This window comes from Oncorhynchus gorbuscha, linkage group LG03, assembly GCF_021184085.1.
Source record: "Oncorhynchus gorbuscha isolate QuinsamMale2020 ecotype Even-year linkage group LG03, OgorEven_v1.0, whole genome shotgun sequence".
NCBI lineage: Eukaryota > Metazoa > Chordata > Actinopteri > Salmoniformes > Salmonidae > Oncorhynchus > Oncorhynchus gorbuscha.
In genome coordinates, this window is record NC_060175.1 from 80,165,548 (window position 1) to 80,186,271 (window position 20,724).

General features: G+C 43.1%; 1 protein-coding gene across 2 annotated transcripts in view; it reads right to left on the reverse strand.

The window, feature by feature from the left end:
- The window catches only part of dennd2c (DENN/MADD domain containing 2C), a 37,047-nt gene that overhangs the window by 14,467 nt on the left and 1,856 nt on the right, over positions 1 to 20,724 (reverse strand). Inside the window, exons 2-15 of one of the 2 annotated variants that reach the window (XM_046343913.1) lie at positions 8,816 to 10,115; positions 7,289 to 7,413; positions 6,853 to 6,974; positions 6,589 to 6,729; positions 3,746 to 3,830; positions 3,458 to 3,502; positions 2,958 to 3,145; positions 2,599 to 2,708; positions 2,172 to 2,241; positions 1,760 to 1,837; positions 1,256 to 1,396; positions 899 to 1,047; positions 443 to 620; positions 21 to 62 (exon numbers count right to left, since the gene is read on the reverse strand). In XM_046343913.1, the coding sequence (XP_046199869.1) occupies positions 21 to 62; positions 443 to 620; positions 899 to 1,047; positions 1,256 to 1,396; positions 1,760 to 1,837; positions 2,172 to 2,241; positions 2,599 to 2,708; positions 2,958 to 3,145; positions 3,458 to 3,502; positions 3,746 to 3,830; positions 6,589 to 6,729; positions 6,853 to 6,974; positions 7,289 to 7,413; positions 8,816 to 9,858 (2,517 nt within the window). In that variant the 5' untranslated portion in view covers positions 9,859 to 10,115. The remainder of the gene's footprint in view (positions 1 to 20; positions 63 to 442; positions 621 to 898; positions 1,048 to 1,255; positions 1,397 to 1,759; positions 1,838 to 2,171; positions 2,242 to 2,598; positions 2,709 to 2,957; positions 3,146 to 3,457; positions 3,503 to 3,745; positions 3,831 to 6,588; positions 6,730 to 6,852; positions 6,975 to 7,288; positions 7,414 to 8,815; positions 10,116 to 20,724) is intronic. The other variant, XM_046343914.1, reaches the window with a different exon arrangement.

Genomic DNA, 20,724 nt, shown 5'->3' on the forward strand with positions numbered 1-20,724 from the left:
TAAATGTAAAATGTACACACCTGTTTGACAAACTTGTCTGCGCATAAATCTACAATAAGTACCTAGAATGAAAACGGAGAGAGAACATAGAAAATATCAATGACAACAGGAAAGCAGGTCAAAGTATTTGGCTTCAAAATAGACATCAGGGACTGTCTACCATTAACTGTTAGTAACTATTTGAAGTTTGATACTCCAGTTATTTGTTAGTCTTACTGTAATGACGTTTATAAAACTACCACTAGGTGGAAAATACTTTTAAGTCTGATAAACCATTGTGTGCGACAGAACACTAAATACCCCTCACATTAACCCTTTATCAAGGAAATAATCACTCATGTACTTCCTTATCAATTCTGATGAAATCGAAAATGCTGTCCTTTGTAGCATGGCCATCTAGTGACTAGCCACTGGGAATCAGATGGTGAGCTTGGTCACTTACCTCCTCTATGGGCAGCTCCAGCAGCTCGGGCAAGCAGGGCACCAGCGCCCCCATGAGAAAGGGAGTGGGAGAGCAGCTGATGTCCAGCATGCTGGCGGGTAGCACAGGCACAAAGGTATGCTGCCATGTGAATGGGTAGAGCAGCGCCAGCGCAGCATGGCCACAGCGAGACAGCACACTGAAGAGAGGAGAAAGGGATGAAAAGATGTGAAATTCCAGAGAAGAGGCACGTCAAAGATATGAAGTCCATACAGTCTATTCAATACAATTAACTCGGGACTACACTATGTACTTATGACAACTTACACACAGCACTTTCACACCGACCAACAGAAGAGCAAAGCACACAATACATTCCACCTTGAACCAGTACTCTGCAGTACCTGCCCTCCCACTGTCTCCCAAGTCAAGCTGGAGATGCCAGTGAACCTGTGTGTACTAGAAGAAAAACATCACCTGAGTTTGTTAGCGATAAAGATGACCCTCCTCTCCAGTAGCAGAGAGGCAAACACCTGCAAGAGTCTCCCAACGCTCAGGCACTGCAGCAGGCTCTCAAAGTCCACGTGCTCCAGCCTCGAGTCCACCGGCCGGCACAGAGTCAGCACCTGACCACACACACACACACACACACACGGTTGGCTATTGCTCTTCCAACAGTTGGTTGCTGGGCAGAGACATTGCACATGATTGCAGGTGTTGTTGACAAAGTGTCCGTAATAAAGAGCTAGGTAGGAACTGTTACTTCTCTTAACATCCTGTAGTAACTATTTTCCTATAGTCCTAGGGTGACTTCCTCTTAGTTGTGATTGTTACCTCATTTCCTGAGCCTGGGAGGAAGCTCTTGACTGTGATGGTGCGTCCAGGGGCGGGGAAAGGAGCCTCCATGACGCTACGCATGAAGGGGGACACCAGGGCAGGACAGATCTCCCTGCGCCTCTCTACCTCCTCCAAGATCTGAAAACACACCCACCCACAAGGACGCACCCAGTATAACTCCATAACTACACTGCTAAACACAAAGACAATCCTGATGACAAGTATCAACAAGGGAATACACCAGGACTACATTAAATACTAGCTGCTTTCTTCACCTTTTATTTACACTAGTCACACCTGTCCCCTCTCACCTGCACAGACTAAAACATTGGGTGGTACATAATAACACATTGTTAAATATATCAATTATCCTTCTCATCAAAACTCACCCTTCTGATTAGCTTGGGACATTTTTACAGGATTTAGTTTCAACACTTTTCAATGTGCACAAGCAAGCTAAAATGCATTATATATGAAGAGTTTAATCAGACTACCGGTTACCTTAGCAAACAGGTTGAAGCAGCCCAGTCTGCTTACAATACAGTGAACTTCAGGCAGTCTCTTCCCCTTTCCACAGGGCTAAATGGCACAAATCAACACAGAGAAGAGCGTGAAAACCAATCCTGGCATTCAGTGTCAACAATGTTATTGAAAGGCTATATAATGCTGATTTTCTGGGGGATAACAGAAACATCGCATTGTGCAATGCATTCAAAAAACACAAATCTAACATTCAACAGTTAGAAAAAAATTGAAATTATTTTTAGTTAGGCTCATTGATTCAGAGGTTTTATGGCCTACGACTCAGATGGAGTATATCTCTTAGATGTTGAGTAAGCACTTTACTGCCAAGTTGTCACACGCATAGGCAGACACACACAAAACGTAATGACACACACACACACACACTCACCAGGATCTTACGACAGTAACAAAACCAACGGCTGCCATCCTCTCCCGTCAAGACAAAAGAGAAAGTTTCACTAGAGACAGAAGCATAGACAATTTGACAGGGATACACATTGTAGTAGAGATAAGCAGTGTTCTAAGGCAGACTCTCTGGGAAGAAAACAAAGCATGGCATATGAACTGCAATCATGTTTTTCTTTGTCTGAATCACTAGATGTTCAACCTTTCATTTAACATAACTTTCACTTAATTCTCAGATCATATTTCATTCTAGGACAGTGATTATTACAAAAAAACCTCGCTACTTTTTATGTTTTGACCTGTTTCAATACTTATATTAAAGTGGTTGTTTCAGCACCCTTATATGAATATCCTTATTGTACACCACTGCTACATACTGTGACCACAATGTGAATGTGACAGCAGCTTACCTGGGCAGGTCTCCAGATGGCCGCCAGTCCTGAGAGTCTGGGAAGCAAAACTTGGGGATTGCCTTCAGCCGATCTTCAGCTTCACGGGAGTGACGAGAAGACTTCGCAAACTACACCATAAAGAAAGGAGAGACTCATTTTATAGACTAATTTTATTCCCTGGCCCGGAAAACAGGAAATAGTCAATAGAAATACAATGGTAACAAAAACCAAAGGCAACTCAAAACATTCTGGGGTTCCTTTGAGCCCATGCATGGTTTCCCCTATAAAAATGTATTGTATAAGTGTGTTCCGCCACCAAGCTCTGTTGCCCCCCATCTGAAAGAGGTTGGCTTTAATTGATTTCAATTGACAATAACCTTGTTGGGAAACTGTTGCGTGATCTCAGGGGCATAGGTGTTTCCCGGGGAACTCTTTCTGAGTGACACCACCACAAAGAGCTGGAAGAGCTGCTGTTGCTGGAGCTGGATCAGGTCCCTCTCCAGGGTGCGGTAGCCTGGCCTCCGCTTCAGCGTGGACTGGACATAGACCGAGCGTCTCGACCCTCCTAGTGGAGACAGTAAAACATTTTTTTTTTTTGAATCTAACGGAACAAAATTTGAATCTAACGGAAAAGTTGAATCTAACGGAACAGGATATTAATATATTGTCTTGATTAAATGCTAATAAAATGTGAATAGAAAAGATAAAGGCACCCCCCCCCAAAAAAAAAAACTAGACAGTGCTTTCCCCTTAATTTGGGATTGAGGCTGGATCTATACAACTTTAGTAGAAGGCGTGGGACATTGACTGATCTCAACATTCTAAAAACGTCTGCCAAACATTGATTTTGGAATGAAGGTCAATCCTATAGTAGTACCATTAGTGTTGTCCTCTGGGTCACTCTCAGTTCCACTGGTCTCCTCTGTTCAGAGCAGAAGAGAGTGCGCAAGAGAAAATGAGAGAGCGACAGAGTGCAACAGACAGAGACAGAAACACAGAGCGAGAGACAGAGAGTAATAAAGGGATGAAAGAAAGACATTATAGGAGACAGAGTGTCTTTGTATTGTATTTGTACCAGTGACGGGATGTAACGTATCTCATGAATTGCTGGGTATTTAGTTCATCTTCATCTTGTAGACAAGTTTGAGGGTAATAACAGTCATACCTCGAGCTGAACCGCCCTGTGCCTGGCTCTTCACTCTCTTTCTCCCTCGCTTGGCGTCAAAGATCACATGAATCTTATTGACATACTGTGTCAGAGAAACCACACACAAACAAACACGTACACAAAGATATACACTGAACAATAATATTTAACGCAACATGTAAAGTGTTGGTGCCATGTTTTTTGAGCTAATTTAAAAAAAATATATACTTTTTTTTAAATGCCCCAAATTCTGCACATGCCCAAAAAGCACATTTCTCAAAAATGTTGTGCACAAATTTGTTTACATTCCTGTTAGTGAGCATTTCTCCTTTGCCAAGATAATCCATCCACCTGACAGGTGTGGACTATCAATAAGCTGATTAAACAGCATGATCATTACACGGTTGCACCTTGTGCTGGGGACAATAAAAGACCACTTCAAAATGTGCCGTTTTGAAACATCTGGCATTGTATGACAAGTTTTGAGGGAGCGTGCAATTGGCATGCTGACTGCAGGAATATCCACCAGAACTGTTGCCAGAGAGTTGAATGTTAATTTCTCTACCATAAACTGCAGTACAACCAACCGGCCTCACAACAGCAGACCAAGTTTAACGAGGCCAGCCCAGGACACCCTTCACTTGCAGTATCGTCATTATTTCTGTCAGAAATAAAGCCCAGTTGAGGTGAAAAACTGATCCTGATTGGCTGGGCCTGGCTCCACAGTGAGTGGGCCTGGCTGCCAAATGGGTGGGCCTACATCCTCCAAGGTCCACCCATGGCTGCACCCCTGCCCAGTCATGTGGAAAATACATAGATTAGGGCCCAATTCATTAATTTCAATTGACTGATTTTCTTATATGAACTGTAACTCAGTAAAATCTTTAATTTTTGCATTAATATTTTTGTTCAGTATATTTATCTGATACATTGTTGTTGACATACTTGTGATCTGGCCACAAACTTTTCTGAAAAGTTAGCGAATCAATAAATGTAATTCAAGCACAACTTCCTTCTTGCACTGAAAAACGTTTCCTACTGGGTACCTGTTTGGACTGGATAGGGCCATCAGTCAAGTTTCAACTTGAGCAGCGGAATGAGTGACCTGGATCCAGAGCCAAGCATTCAGGAAGCTCAGATTTTTCTCCAAATGGACAACAGATTGTAGGCCTAACACTAGCTTGGCTTCTCTATGTGTAATCTTGTAAACAGACCAATACCACTAAAATTTTAGGCTGCTATTCCCACTCAAAATGACAAAATAAAACAACTAATAGTTTGCGGTAAATACACTGGTCCAAAAAAAAAGGGAACACTAAAATAACACATCCTAGATCTGAATGAATGAACTATTCTTATTAAATACCTTTTTCTTTACATAGTTGAATGTGCTGACAACAAAATCACATAAAAATTATCAATGGAAATCAAATCTATCAACCCATGGAGGTCTGGATTTGGAGTCACACTCAAAATTAAAGTGGAAAACGACACTACAGGCTGATCCAACTTTGATGTAATGTTCTTAAAACAAGTCAAAATGAGGCTCAGTAGTGTGTGTGGCCTCCACGTGCCTGTATGACCTCCCTACAATGCCTGGGCATGCTCCTGATGAGGTGGTGGATGGTCTCCTGAGGGATCTCCTCCCAGACCTGGACTAAAGCATCCGTCAGCTCCTGGACAGTCTGTGATGCAACGTGGCGTTGGTGGATGGGGAACGGGCGAGCCAGTCCATAGCATCAATGCCTTCCTCTTGCAGGAACTGCTGACACTCCAGCCACATGAGGTCTAGCATTGTCTTGCATTAGGAGGAACCCAGGGCCAACCGCACCAGCATATGGTCTCACAAGGGGTCTGAGGATCTCATCTCGGTACCTAATGGCAGTCAGGCTACCTCTGGCGAGCACATGGAGGGCTGTGCGGCCCCCCAAAGAAATGCCACCCCACACCATGACTGACCCACCGCCAAACCGGTCATGCTGGAGGATGTTGCAGGCAGCAGAACGTTCTCCACTGCGTCTCCAAACTCTGTCACATGTGCTCAGTGTGAACCTGCTTTTGCCCTGTGAAGAGCACAGGGCGCCAGTGGCGAATTTGCCAATCTTGGTTCTCTGGCAAATGCCAAACGTCCTGCACCGGTGTTGGGCTGTAAGCACAACCCCCACCTGTGGACGTCGGGCCCTCATACCACCCTCATGGAGTCTGTTTCTGACCGTTTGAGCAGACACATGCATTTGTGGCCTGCTGGAGGTCATTTTGCAGGGCTCTGGCAGTGCTCCTCCTGCTCCTCCTTGCACAAAGGCGGAGGTAGCAGTCCTGCTGCTGGGTTGTTGCCCTCCTAGGCCTCCTCCACGTCTCCTGATGTACTGGCATGTCTCCTGGTAGCACCTCCATGCTCTGGACACTACGCTGACAGACACAGCAAACCTTCTTGCCACAGCTCGCATTGATGTCCCATCCTGGATGAGCTGCACTACCTGAGCCACTTGTGTGGGTTGTAGATTCCGTCTCATGCTACCACTAGAGTGAAAGCACCGCCAGCATTCAAAATTGACCAAAACATCAGCCAGGAAGCATAGGAACTGAGAAGTGGTCTGTGGTTACCACCTGTAGAACCACTCCTTTATTGGGGGTGTCTTGCTAATTGCCTATAATTTCCACCTGTTGTCTATTCCATTTGCACAACAGCATGTGAAATGTATTGTCAATCAGTGTTGCTTCCTAAGTGGACAGTTTGATTTCACAGAAGTGTGATTGACTTGGAGTTACATTGCGTTGTTTAAGTGTTTCCTTAATTTTTTTGAGCAGTGTACAATTTCCACTGTGTATAAAATACTTATGAAATGCTTGTGTGTGTTTACCTGAGGCAGTCTGTATGTTTTGTGGGTGGTTGTGGGTCGCCTGGGAAAGGCAGTTCTGTGGGGGGCTTCAGTAGGGGAGGGTGGTGTCGCTGCCAGTGTTCCCTTCCTCTCCACCCACAACGTGAGAGGCTTGGGAGGGAGCTGAGACACAGAATACAAGAGGACTGGGTAATTAAAGATTAAAGCATATTTTTTCTGTTTTTTTTTATATCATAATGGGCTCAATTGAAATATAATATCATGTGAATCAGTTTCCGTTACTACCTTTGGTGTGCAAGGGCTCTCTCTCTGTGCCATGTTCCAGGGTCGGGGACGCCTGATGGGGAGACGCATAGTAGGAGCCAGCTTGACATCCTCATATGGGTTGTCTCTGGTCAAGGGTCCAGCTGGCCAGGGTCAAAGGTGAGGGAGACAGATGACATAAACAGCATAATACGCTAATAGTACTTGTGTAAGTCCGAATGGTCTTAAATGACTGCCTTTATTTCTCTCCTTTCACGTCCACCACTGACCTAAAGAGGACTTGATATGTGACAATATGGAAAAAAAGCTATATTCCAGCCTTTTTTTTATCAGTGGTTACGACGATGGGAAGTAAGACTAGGAAAGAATTGGTTCCTAAATGTTCCTAAGATTGTAAGATGACTCAGGCTGCCTAAGTGGAGTGTCTTTTTTCACTTTGTGTCAGGGAGGAACTCACAGATTATGTCCTCATAAATGTTGTCGTCAGAGAAGGCGTGGAACAGGCCGGAGCGCCTGGCCCCACTTCCCAGTGTACCCTGCTGCGCTGTCAACTGCACCACATCCTCAAACTCAAAGGACTTCCTGTAAAAATGGAGGGAGAGGGGGATGTGAGACAGGGGCCACTGTCGCCCTAAACACAGTCTGCATCGTGATGTTCAATGTGTTGTCCTCTTACATTCAGCCAAAGGGCCTCGGCATTGGAGGGGTTTTCACAAGTTTATCGTGAAGATGATTAAATCAAATTGTATTGGTCACATACACATATTTAGCAGATGTTATTGCAGAATGTAGTGAAATGCTTGTGTTCCTAGCTCCAACAGTGAAGTAATATCTAACCATTCACACAAATATAAAATAATGGAATTAAGAAATATATAAATATTAGGACACGCAATGTCAGACTGGGATTGAGTAAAATACAGTATATACATAAGAAATTAGTAAAACAGTATGTAAACATTATTAAAGTGACCAGTGATTCCATGTCTATATACATAGGGCAGCAGCCTCTAAGGTGCAGGGTTGAATAACCGGTTGGTAGCCGGCTAGTGATGGCAATAAAGACCGCAGGAGGGTGCGTCAGGGAGAAAAAAAAGGGTGTAAAATAGAAGCACGGAGAGATTAAAGAAAAATTCAACATGAATTCAACATGTGGCTGAGGGTTAAGGTCAATACGGAGAGTGTGTGCAAGAGAGAGAGCAGGAAAGAGTTACAAGAGTAAGCCTAATAGAAAGCAATTTGGATGGTTATGCTAAAGACGCATGGGGAAATCCATTCAAGATTGGCCCAAAGATATGTATGATGTTTTGGATCTTCCTGGAATTAAATCAATAGAAAAGGTCCTTAGGGGGTAGGTTTTTGGCATACCATTGAAGTCTGTATCCAAAATGATTATTGAGAAATAATGTGTGACATTTACCCAGGCCTTCTTTAAGACACTACAACGATAAATCAGTAGATGCTACAAAGCCAGTATTGGTGTCCTTTGAAACCTTACTGTGTGTTCATATGGAATTGCCCTCATAGAGAATACTGATAGAAAAATTAGGAGACTACATTAGTGGAATTCAATGTGAGAGCTGGTGTGTGTTTCGAAACAAACGTGACCGCCGGACAGTTTGCTGCTCTGGAAGTAGGCCATATCCAGACAATAGTCTGCAATGCTGCCAAAGACTGTGTAATCACACATGGAGGCCGACCAAATGCTAGACTGACCCTTCTTCTCTCACTCAAACTTTGCCTCTAAAACTCTCATTCTACTACTTAACATAAAACAATTTACAACTAAGGACACTGTATGAGAGCACAATAGCTCAGGACAAAGAAAGACTTTCACCAAATAATTGTTAACGTGTTTGTATTACAAACAACCAGATTTGACCTTGACTAAATCCATTGAAAAAGTAAGATGCCAAAAATGTTCTGTTTTAAAATGGTAAACCAAACCTTCTCTATACTAGAGGTGTCAGTGTCATGAACTTACCGGTTCTTTCTGTGTCTGGAAAACCCATTGCCACGGCTGACAGGACACAGGGGTTCTGGGAAGCTAGGTGTTTGGGCTATGCCACTGCACTTGGTGTTAGATTGGTTGACAGATGGAATCCTGCTGTCACATTGGACCCAGTTTGCTGGGGTGCTGTCCGCTCCCTGATACTGAAATGTCCGTTGTGGTTTTGGTGGAGGGCGAGTCGCTGGACCCACAACACTCTGAGGCTCTGCTGAGGTATTTGTTCCCTTCTCCCAGAACAACACATCTCCCTCCAGCCTCCGCCAGAAGCCCCTTGAGGTGTAGAAATTCCCTGGTGGCAGGCTCTCTCCATGGTCATCCACTGACAGACATAGGGGTTTGGTCCACTTAACTTCCAACACATTACCCACCTTCAGTTCACCATTGGTGGGGATGATCCTTTCTACTTGGAAGATGTTTGTAGTGACTGTTGTAAGAGTTTGCGAAGGCGCTGTGAATGGCTTGGACACTGGTATTGTGGTTGAAGTCTTGCTGAAACTGTCGTGATTCTGAGGGGCATCCGACTTTCTGCCAATGCCCTTGTGTCCGCACTGTGCTTGTAGGTTTTCCCTGAAATCCAAACCCAGGCTTCTGGCTTTAGAGAGGTTGGCTTTTCCGTGAGGTTCACCTCTCAAACTGTCGCTACATACTCCGTTACCCAGGACATCCCCTGAAAGAGATCGGGATACAACTGGTGCATGCTCTTTGACCCTTTCGGTATGCCCATCACCGTTTGGTTGACAGAGGCCTTCCCACTGGGAAATCTTCTGCCTGATGTTGAGGCCTGGCCTCCCTAGGTCCTGGGTTAGAGGCTTCCCTGAGCAGGGGGCCTGCCATGCCAGGGTAGGCCTCGAAGGGTCTTGGGTTAGAGGCTCCCCAGAGGAGGGGGCCTGCCAGGCCACAGAAGGCCTCCCTGGGTCCTGGGTTAGAGACTTCACTGAGGATGGGGCCTGCCAGGCCACAGTAGCCCGGCCCCGTCCCCCTCCACCTTTCCCCTGCTCTATGCCCAGAGCCAGCATGGTGAGAGGGGGCACACTGCCAGCTCACCCTCACTGCATAGTTGGTGGAAGCATGAGGACCCTCCCGGTGTATAGACACACTGTTAAAAACAGTGAGTCTGTCCTACAACTTTAACCACAGTAGGCTATGGAAAGCAAGGAGATTCACAGGGGTCTTTCTTCTATCGTTTCCTTTTTACTTTTAAACCCGCCTTCCATTAAACAGGGTCGGTCGGTCGGTGACTGCTCTTTTCCCTCTTCTCCACATAAAGAAGGACCTGCAAAGCAAAGGACAAAAGTTACTCATCCATCAGCACTTCAAAACAAGTCAAGACAACACTCTGAAGAGAAAGCAGTATCTATTGAGGATGATGACACTACTACAGTGCCTTCAGAAAGTATTCATACCACTTAACTTATTCCACTTTGTTGTGTTACAGCCCAAATTCAAAATGGATTTCAACAAAAATAATCTCACCCACCTACACACAATATCCCAAAATGACAAAGTAAAAACATGTATTTAGAAATTTGTGCAGAAAAGCTTATTTACATAAGTATTCACACCAGAGTCAAAACTCTGGAGAAGCACCTGTGGCGCCGATTTCAGATTTGGAATGTCTATTAGTTTTGCTGGATGTGGGGATTTTCTCCCATTTTTTTCTTGCATATTTTCTCAGGTTCTGTTAAATTAAATGGTGAGTGGTGGCGAACAGCAAACATCAAGTCTTTCCACAGATTTAATAGGATACAAGTCTGCATCACTTCTAATCCCCCATATATTTTTTTGCAAATATATAGAGTACCGGTTAGAACACCTACTCATTCAAGGGTTCGTAGAATAATATAAATGACATCAAAACTATGAAATAACACATATGGAATCATGAAGAAACCAAAATAAAGTCTTAAACAACAGTAAATATATTGTATATTTGAGATTCTTCAAATAGCCACCCTTTGCCTTGATGACATCTTTACACACTCTTGGCATTCTCTCAACCAGCTTCACGAGGTAGTCACCTAGAGTGCATTTCAATTAACAGTTGTTCCTTCTTAAAAAGTTACATTTGTGGAATTTCGTCCTTCTTAATATGTTGGAGCCAATCAGTTGTTATGTGACAAGGTAGTGGTGGTATACAGAAGATAGCCCTATTGGTAAAATACCAAGTCCATATTATGATAAGATCAGCTCAAATAAGCAAAGAAATCAACGTTATTACTTTAAGACATGAAGGTCAGTCAATACAGAACATTTCAAGAACTTGTAATGTTTTTTCAAGTGCAGATACAAAAACCATCAAGCACTATGATGAAACTGTCTCTCATGAGAACCGCCACAGTTTGGTGACAAACAATGCCTTTTCCAGCATTATGGAGCACCTTGCCATAAGGCAAAAGTTATAACTAAGTGGCTTGGGGAACAAAACATCAATATTTTGGGTCCATGGCCAGGATACTCTCCAGACCTTAATCCCATTGAGAACTTGTTGGCAATCCTCAAGAGGCTGGGTGGACAAACAAAAACCCATAAATTCTGACAAACTCCAAGCATTGATTATGCAAGAATGGGCTGCCATCAGTCAGGATGTGGCCCAGAAGTTCATTAACAGCATGCCAGGGCGGATTGCAGCTGTCTTGAAAAAGAAGGGTCAACACTGCAAATATTGACACTTTGCATCATCAAATTCATGTAATTGTCAATAAAAGCCTTTGACACTTATGAAATGCTTGTAATTATACTTCAGTATTCCATAGTAACATCTGACAAAAATATCTAGACACTGAAGCAGCAGACCTTGTGGAAATTAATATTTGTGTCATTCTCAAAACATTTGGCCATGACTGTATGTATGTATGTAGAGCTGAAGTCAGAAGTTTACATACACTTAGGTTGGAGTCATTAACACTCGTTTTTCAACCACTCAACAAATTTCTTGTTAACAAACTAGTTTTGGCTAGTCGGTTAGGACATCAACTTTGAGCAAGACACAAGTCATTCTTCCAACAATTGTTTACAGACAGATTATTTCACTGTATCACAATTCCAGTGGGTCAGAGATTTACATATACAAAGTTGACTGTTCTTTAAACAGCTTGAGAAAATTATAGAAAATGTTGTCATGGCTTTAGAAGCTTCTGCTAGGCAAATTGACATCACTTGAGTCAATTGGAGGTGTACCTGTGGATGTACTTCAAGGCCTACCTTCAAACTCTGTGCCTTTTTGCTTGAAATACAGCCACAGGTACACCTCCAATTGACTCAAATTCTGTCAATTAGCCTAACAGAAGCTTCTAAACCCATGACAACATTTTCTGGAATTTTCTAAAGCCGTTTAAAGGCACAGTCAAAAGAAATCAGCCAAGACCTCAGAAAAAATATTGTAGACCTCCACAAGTCTGGTTCATCCTTGGGAGCAATTTCCAAACTCCTGAAGGTACCACGTTCATCTGTACAAACAATAGTACGCAAGTATAAACACCATGGGACCACGCAGCCATCATACCGCTCAGGAAGGAGATGCGTTCTGTCTCCGAGAGATGAACGTAATTTGGTGCGGAAAGTGCAAATCAATCCCAGAGCAACAGCAAAACCGGTACAAAAGTATCTATATCCACAGTAAAAATGAGTCCTATATCGACAAAACCTGAAAGGCCGCTCAGCAAGGAAGAAGCCACTGCTCCAAAACCTCCATAAAAAAGCCAGACTACGGTTTGCAATTGCACATGGGGACAAAGATCATACTTTTTGGAGAAGTGTCCTCTGGTCTGATGAAACATAAATAGAACTGTTTGGCCATAATGACCGTCATTATGTTTGGAGTAAAAAGGGGTGGCTTGCAAGCCGAAGAACAATGGGGTGGCAGCATCATGTTGTGTGGGTGCTTTGCTGCAGGAGGGACTGGTGCACTTCACAAAATAGATGGCACCATGAGGCAGGAAAATTATGTGGATATATTGAAGCAACATTTCAAGACATCAGCCAGGAAGTTAAAGCTTGGTCGCAAATGGGTCTTCCAAATGGACAGTGACCCTAAGCATACTTCCAAAGTTGTGGCAAAATGGCTTAAGGACAACAAAGTCAAGATATTGAAGTGGCCATCACAAAGCCCTGACCTCAATCCCGTAGAAAATGTGTGGGCAGAAGTGAAAAAGTGTGTGCGAGCAAAGAGGCCTACAAACCTGACTCAGTTACACCAGCTCTGTCAGGAGGAATGGGCCAAAATTCACTCAACTTATTGTGGGAAGCTTGTGGAAGGCTACCTGAAACATTTAACCCAAGTTCCAACAATTTAAAGGCAATGCTACCAAATACTAATTGAATGTATGTAAACTTCTGACCCACTGGGAATGTGATGAAATAAATATATGCTGAAATAAATAATTCTCTACTATTATTCTGACATTTCAGATTCTTAAAATAAAGTGGTGATCCTAACTGACCTAAGACAGGGAATTTTTACTATGATTAAATGTCAGGAATTGTGAAAAACTGAGTTTAAATGTATTTGGCTAAGGTGTATTTAAACTTCCGACTTCAACTGTATGTATGTATGTATGTATGTATGTATGTATGTATGTATGTATGTATGCATGTATGCATGTATGCATGTATGCATGTATGTATGTATGTATGTATGTATGTATGTATGTATGTATGTATGTATGTACGTACAGTGGGGCAAAAAAGTATTCAGTCAGCCACCAATTGTGCAAGTTCTCCCACTTAAAAAGATGAGGCCTGTAATTTTCATCATAGATACACTTCAACTATGACAGACAAAATGAGGAAAAAAATCCAGAAAATCACATTGTAGGATTTTTTATTAATTAATTTGCAAATTATGGTGGAAAATAAGTATTTGGTCAATAACAAAAGTTTATCTCAATACTTTGTTATATACCCTTTGTTGGCAATGACAGAGGTCAAATGTTTTCTATAAGTCTTCACAAGGTTCACACACTGTTGCTGGTATTTTGGCCCATTCCTCCATGCAGATCTCCTCTAGAGCAGTGATGTTTTGGGGCTGTTGCTGGGCAACACAGACTTTCAACTCCCTCCAAAGATTTTCTATGGGGTTGAGATCTGGAGACTGGCTAGGCCACTCCAGGACCTTGAAATGCTTCTTACGAAGCCACTCCGTTGCCCGGGCGGTGTGTTTGGGACCATTGTCATGCTGAAAGACCCAGCCACGTTTCATCTTCAATGCCCTTGCTGATGGAAGGAGGTTTTCACTCAATCTCACGATACATGGCCCCATTCATTCTTTCCTTTACACGGATCAGTCGTCCTGGTCCCTTTGCAGAAAAACAGCCCCAAAGCATGATGTTTCCACCTCCATGCTTCACAGTAGGTATGGTGTTCTTTGGATGCAACTCAGCATTCTTTGTCCTCCAAACACGACGAGTTGAGTTTTTACCAAAAAGTTATATTTTGGTTTCATCTGACCATATGACATTCTCCCAATCTTCTTCTGGATCATCCAAATGCTCTCTAGCAAACTTCAGACTAGCCTGGACATGTACTGGCTTAAGCAGGGGGACACGTCTGGCACTGCAGGATTTGAGTCCCTGGCGGCATAGTGTGTTACTGATGGTAAGCTTTGTTACTTTGGTCCCAGCTCTCTGCAGGTCATTCACTAGGTCCCCCCGTGTGGTTCTGGGATTTTTGCTCACCGTTCTTGTGATCATTTTGACCCCACGGGGTGAGATCTTGTGTGGAGCCCCAGATCAAGGGAGATTATCAGTGGTTTTGTATGTCTTCCATTTCCTAATAATTGCTCCCACAGTGGATTTCTTCAAACCAAGCCGCTTATCTATTGCAGATTCAGTCTTCCCAGCCTGGTGCAGGTCTACAATTTTGTTTCTGGTGTCCTTTGACAGCTCTTTGGTATTGGCCATAGTGGAGTTTGGAGTGTGACTGTTTTAGGTTGCGGACAGGTGTCTTTTATACTGATAACAAGTTCAAACAGGTGCCATTAATACAGGTAATGAGTGGAGGACAGGGGAGTCTCTTAAAGAAGTCAGTATCTGGTGTGGCCACCTGCAGTTACAGGTCTGTGAGAGCCAGAAATCTTGCTTGTTTGTAGGTGACCAAATACTTATTTTCCACCATAATTTGCAAATAAATTCATTACAAATCCTACAATGTGATTTTCTGGATTTTCTTCTCCATTTTGTCTGTAATAAGTGTACCTATGATAAATTACAGGCCTCTCATCTTTTTAAGTGGGAGAACTTGCACAATTTGTGGCTGACGAAATACTTTTTTGCCCCACTGTATGTATGTATGTATACTCAGCAACAACAAAAAAGAACTGTCCCTTTTCCAGGACCCTGTCTATCAAAGATAATTTGTAAAAATCCAAATAACTTCACAGATCTTCATTGTAAAGGGTTTAAACACTGTTCACTGTTGCACCCCTTCTGAAAAAACCTACACTCGATCCCTCCGATGTCAACAATTACAGACCAGTATCCCTTCTTTCTTTTCTCTCCAAAACTCTTGAACGTGCCGTCCTTGGCCAGCTCTCCCGCTATCTCTCTCTGAATGACCTTCTTGATCCAAATCAGTCAGGTTTCAAGACTAGTCATTCAACTGAGACTGCTCTCCTCTGTATCACGGAGGCGCTCCGCACTGCTAAAGCTAACTCTCTCTCCTCTGCTCTCATCCTTCTAGATCTATCGGCTGCCTTCGATACTGTGAACCATCAGATCCTCCTCTCCACCCTCTCCGAGTTGGGCATCTCCGGCGCGGCCCACGCTTGGATTGCGTCCTACCTGACAGGTCGCTCCTACCAGGTGGCGTGGCGAGAATCTGTCTCCTCACCACGCGCCCTCACCACTGGTGTCCCCCAGGGCTCTGTTCTTGGCCCTCTCCTATTCTCGCTATACACCAAGTCACTTGGCTCTGTCATAACCTCACATGGTCTCTCTTATCATTGCTATGCAGACGACACACAATTAATCTTCTCCTTTCCCCCTTCTGATGACCAGGTGGCGAATCGCATCTCTGCATGTCTGGCAGACATATCAGTGTGGATGACGGATCACCACCTCAAGCTGAACCTCGGCAAGACGGAGCTGCTCTTCCTCCCCGGGAAGGACTGCCCGTTCCATGATCTCGCCATCACGGTTGACAACTCCATTGTGTCCTCCTCCCAGAGCGCCAAGAACCTTGGCGTGATCCTGGACAACACCCTGTCGTTCTCAACCAACATCAAGGCGGTGGCCCGTTCCTGTAGGTTCATGCTCTACAACATCCGCAGAGTACGACCCTGCCTCACACAGGAAGCGGCGCAGGTCCTAATCCAGGCACTTGTCATCTCCCGTCTGGATTACTGCAACTCGCTGTTGGCTGGGCTCCCTGCCTGTGCCATTAAACCCCTTCAACTCATCCAGAACGCCGCAGCCCGTCTGGTGTTCAACCTTCCCAAGTTCTCTCACGTCACCCCGCTCCTCAGTTCTCTCCACTGGCTTCCAGTTGAAGCTCGCATCCGCTACAAGACCATGGTACTTGCCTACGGAGCTGTGAGGGGAACGGCACCTCAGTACCTCCAGGCTCTGATCAGGCCCTACACCCAAACAAGGGCACTGCGTTCATCCACCTCTGGCCTGCTCGCCTCCCTACCACTGAGGAAGTACAGCTCCCGCTCAGCCCAGTCAAAACTGTTCGCTGCCCTGGCCCCCCAATGGTGGAACAAACTCCCTCACGACGCCAGGACAGCGGAGTCAATCACCACCTTCCGGAGACACCTGAAACCCCACCTCTTTAAGGAATACCTAGGATAGGATAAGTAATCCCTCTCACCCCCCCTAAGTTTTAGATGCACTATTGTTAAGTGACTGTCCCACTGGATGTCATAAGGTGAATGCACCAATTTGTAAGTCGCTCTGGATAAGAGCGTCTGCTAAATGACTTAAATGTAAATGTAAATGAACCCTAAACAATTAATGAACATGCACCAGTGGAACGGTCGTTAGAGACAGACTACAGATGGTAGGCAATTAAGGTCACAGTTATTAAAACTTAGGACACTAAAGAGGCCTTTCTACTGACTCTGAAAAACACCAAAGGAAAGATGCCCAGGGTCCCTGCTCATCTGCCAGAACATGCCGTAGGCATGCTGGAGGCACGAGGACTGCAGATGTGGCCAGGGCAATAAATTGCAATGTCCGTACTGTGAGACACCTCAGGCAGAGCTACAGGGAGACAGGACGGACAGCTGATCGTCCTCGCAGTGTCAGACCACGTATAACAACAACTGCACAGGATCAGTACATCCGAACATCACACCTGCGGGACAGGTACAGGATGGCAACAACAACTGCCCGAATTACACCAGGAACGCACACTCTCTCCATTAGTGCTCAGACTGTTCGCAATAGGCTGAGAGGCTGGACTGAGGGCTTGTGGTAAGGCAGGTCCTCACCAGACATCACCGGCAACGTCACCTATGGGCACAAATCCGTCGCGGGACCAGACAGGACTGGCAAAAAGTGGTCTTCACTGACGAGTGTAGTTTTACTCTCACCAGGGATGATGGTCGGATTCCCGTTTATTGTCAAAGGAATGAGCATCATCGGACTGAGCTTGTTGTCATTGCAGGAAATCTCAACGCTGTGCGTTACAGGGAAGACATCCTCCTCCCTCATGTGGTACCCTTCCTGCAGGCTCATCCTGACATGACCCTCCAGCATGACAATGCCACCAGCCATACTGCTCGTTCTGTGCGTGATTTCCTGCAAGACAGGAATGTCAGTGTTCTGTCATGGCCAGCAAAGAGCCCGGATCTCAATCCCATTGAGCACTTCTGGGACCTGCTGGATCGGAGGGTGAGGGCTTCCCCCCAGAAATGTCCAGAAACTTGCCAGTGCCTTGGTGGAAGAGTGGAGTAACATCTCACAGCAAGAACTGACAAATCTGGTGCAATCTATGAGGAGGAGATGCACTGCAGTACTTAAAATGCAGCTGGTGGCCACACCAGATACTGACTGTTACTTTTGAGTTGGAGTCCCCCTTTGTTCAGGGACACATTATTCAATTTCTGTTAGTCACATGTCTGTGGAACTTGTTCAGTTTATGTCTCAGTTGTTGACTCTGACGTTCAAACAAATATTTACACATGTTAAGTATGCTGAAAATAAACGCATTTGACAGTGAGAGGACGTTTCTTCTTTTTGCTGAGTTTATGTATATATTATATAAATTAGAGAGATGTATTTGCAACTAATATATGTATATAGTGTGAAGGAAAAGTATGTGAACCCTTTGTAATTACCTTGATTTCTGCATAAATTTGGCATAAAATTTGATCTGATCTTCATCTAAATCAGAATAATAGACAAACAGTGTGCTTAAACTAATAACACACACATTATTGAAAAAGTTTGTGCCACAGAATCGGTACATCGCAAATCTCTTCCCAAATATTTTGACATGTATAAATGGCACAGCTGTCCATTTTTAAGTCCTTAAATGAAACTGGTATATACTTTATCACAATTTTCTTTAAGCAATTTGGTCTTTAATGCAGTGCCGATAGACAAGCTGCTTACTTTTCCCCCCTTCTACTTGCCTCTTCCATTTTTGTGGTAATGCTGCAATTAGTTGGTTGTAATTTTGGGTAGAGCAGACATTTCCATATATCTGTGTGACAACTCCACCAATTCTATTTATGATATAATTTACAAAGATTATACCATTAAAAAAATGTTATTGAAAAATAAAGTTCTCCTTAATAAATTAGTATATTTGAGTTTAACCACAATACTTGTTGTATTATTTGTTCCATCTTTCTATGGCTTATTTTTTTTAAATAAAGATATTTTGGAGATTATTTCCTTTTCAAATAACCAAGAGGTTGAAATCTGAATAAAGGGAAAATGGCCATTCTTGAACATGGGGTGAGACATTCATACTAATTTGCTAGGGAACCAGTTTGGATTTAAGTGTAACTTTTGTATGATTGATACCTTTAGTGAGAGGTCTAATACTTTAATAATTTCTGACCTCCGAATTCATATTCATTATATAAATAGGCCCTTTTAATTTTGTCTGGCTTGCCATTCCAAATCAAATGGAATATTTTTTGCTCATAATTTAATAAACAGATCTCTTGGTGTAGGCAAAACCATAAGCAAATAGGTCAACTGTGATATGACTAAAGAGTTAATGAGGGTTGTTTTTCCACAAATAGACAGGTATTTTCCTTTCCATGGTAGCAACATGTATCTATTTTTGCTAACTTTCTATAAAAATGTATTGGAGTGAGATCATTTCTTTCTTTCGGTATATGTATACCAAGTATGTCCACATCAGACCATTTTATTGGTAAACTACACGGTAATGTGAAGGTTGTATTTTTTGTGTGATCCAACACGTAATATTGTGTATAGTATAATCATAAATATTATCATAATCTGGTTTTAATCCAGAGGTTAGAAAAAGTATCTAGATCCTCTATGAGGCTGTGGAGTGATTCTAATTTTGTATTTAAAAGAAAACATGAATCATCAGCGTACAATGACACCTTTGTTTTTAAACCATGGATTTCCAATCCCTAAATATATTGTTGGATCTGATTTGAACAGCCAACATTTCGATGACAATAGTAAATAGATATACCAATAGAGGACAACCTTGTTTTACTCCTCTTGACAATTTAAAACTTTCTGCGATGTACTTCTTGCCCGGTTGCTCAGTTTGGTCAGATGGCCAGCTCTTGGCAGAGTCTAGGTAGTTCCATATTTTCTCAATTTCCCAATGATGAAGATCACTGTGCTCTTCATCACTCTAGAAATTGTTTTATACCCATCCCCAGATATATTCCTCATCACAATTCTCTCACTGTGATCTACAGACCATTCATTGGACTTCATGGTGGAGTTTCTGTTCCAACATGCACTTTCAACTGTATAGACAGGTGTTTTTCTAAACCATGTCCAAACAATTTAATTGGCCACAGGTGGAATCCATTCAAGTTGTAGCAACATCAAGGATGATCAAATAAAATTGGATGCACTTGAGCTCAATTTGGAGTGTGATAGCAAAGGTTTGAGAATACTTGTGTAAATGAGATTTCTTTATTTCATTTGCAACAATTTCTAAAAACATGTTTTCACTTTGTCATTATGGAGTAGTGTGTGTAGATGGTTGAGTGGAAAAAATATATTTAATCCATTTTGAATTCAGGCTGTAACACAACAAAATGTGGAATAAGTTAAGGGGTATGAATACTTTCTGAAGGCACTGTATCTTTCAACAGCACACTCCTGAGGCAGTGGAAGGCGTATGAGATGTGTTCGGCCAGAGGAAGCTGGAGAGGATAGGCTCCTGTCAAGGTCAGTAGCCAAAAATAAAACCAGGAGGAGGAAATAAAACAACGGCAGGAACAAGGCACAGGAGCTTTGTGCAGCCAGAGTGAAGTCTGCTCTCCCCCAGAGCAGAGGAGTTGGCTAAACCCCTCTCCCATCCTTAACCACAGCTGTCCCATTACAGAACACCATGATAGATTAAAACATTAAATCTAATTTACTCTCATCTCAAAAAGTCTCTTTCTGTAGATCAGGAAAGATGCCAGGATGGGTATTCCAAGTATTTTGATCTTGATTTCAGAATGCCTAGGCTTAAGCGCCATAAACATTAACTGAAGATTGGAGCACGGATGCATTCACATGCACAAACAACTAAGATAAATTATGAAGGATTCCAGTATATCCACATCACAGCCACAGTGATGTCTTATTACTGTAAAATATATTCTATATGGCTGTAAACTCTTAGCTAAATTAATAAATTTAGGCCTAGTAGATTATTTGATAGGAATGGACTACTGAAACATTGCATTGACATTTTGAGTCCCTCAGAGTGAATTACTCCATAAT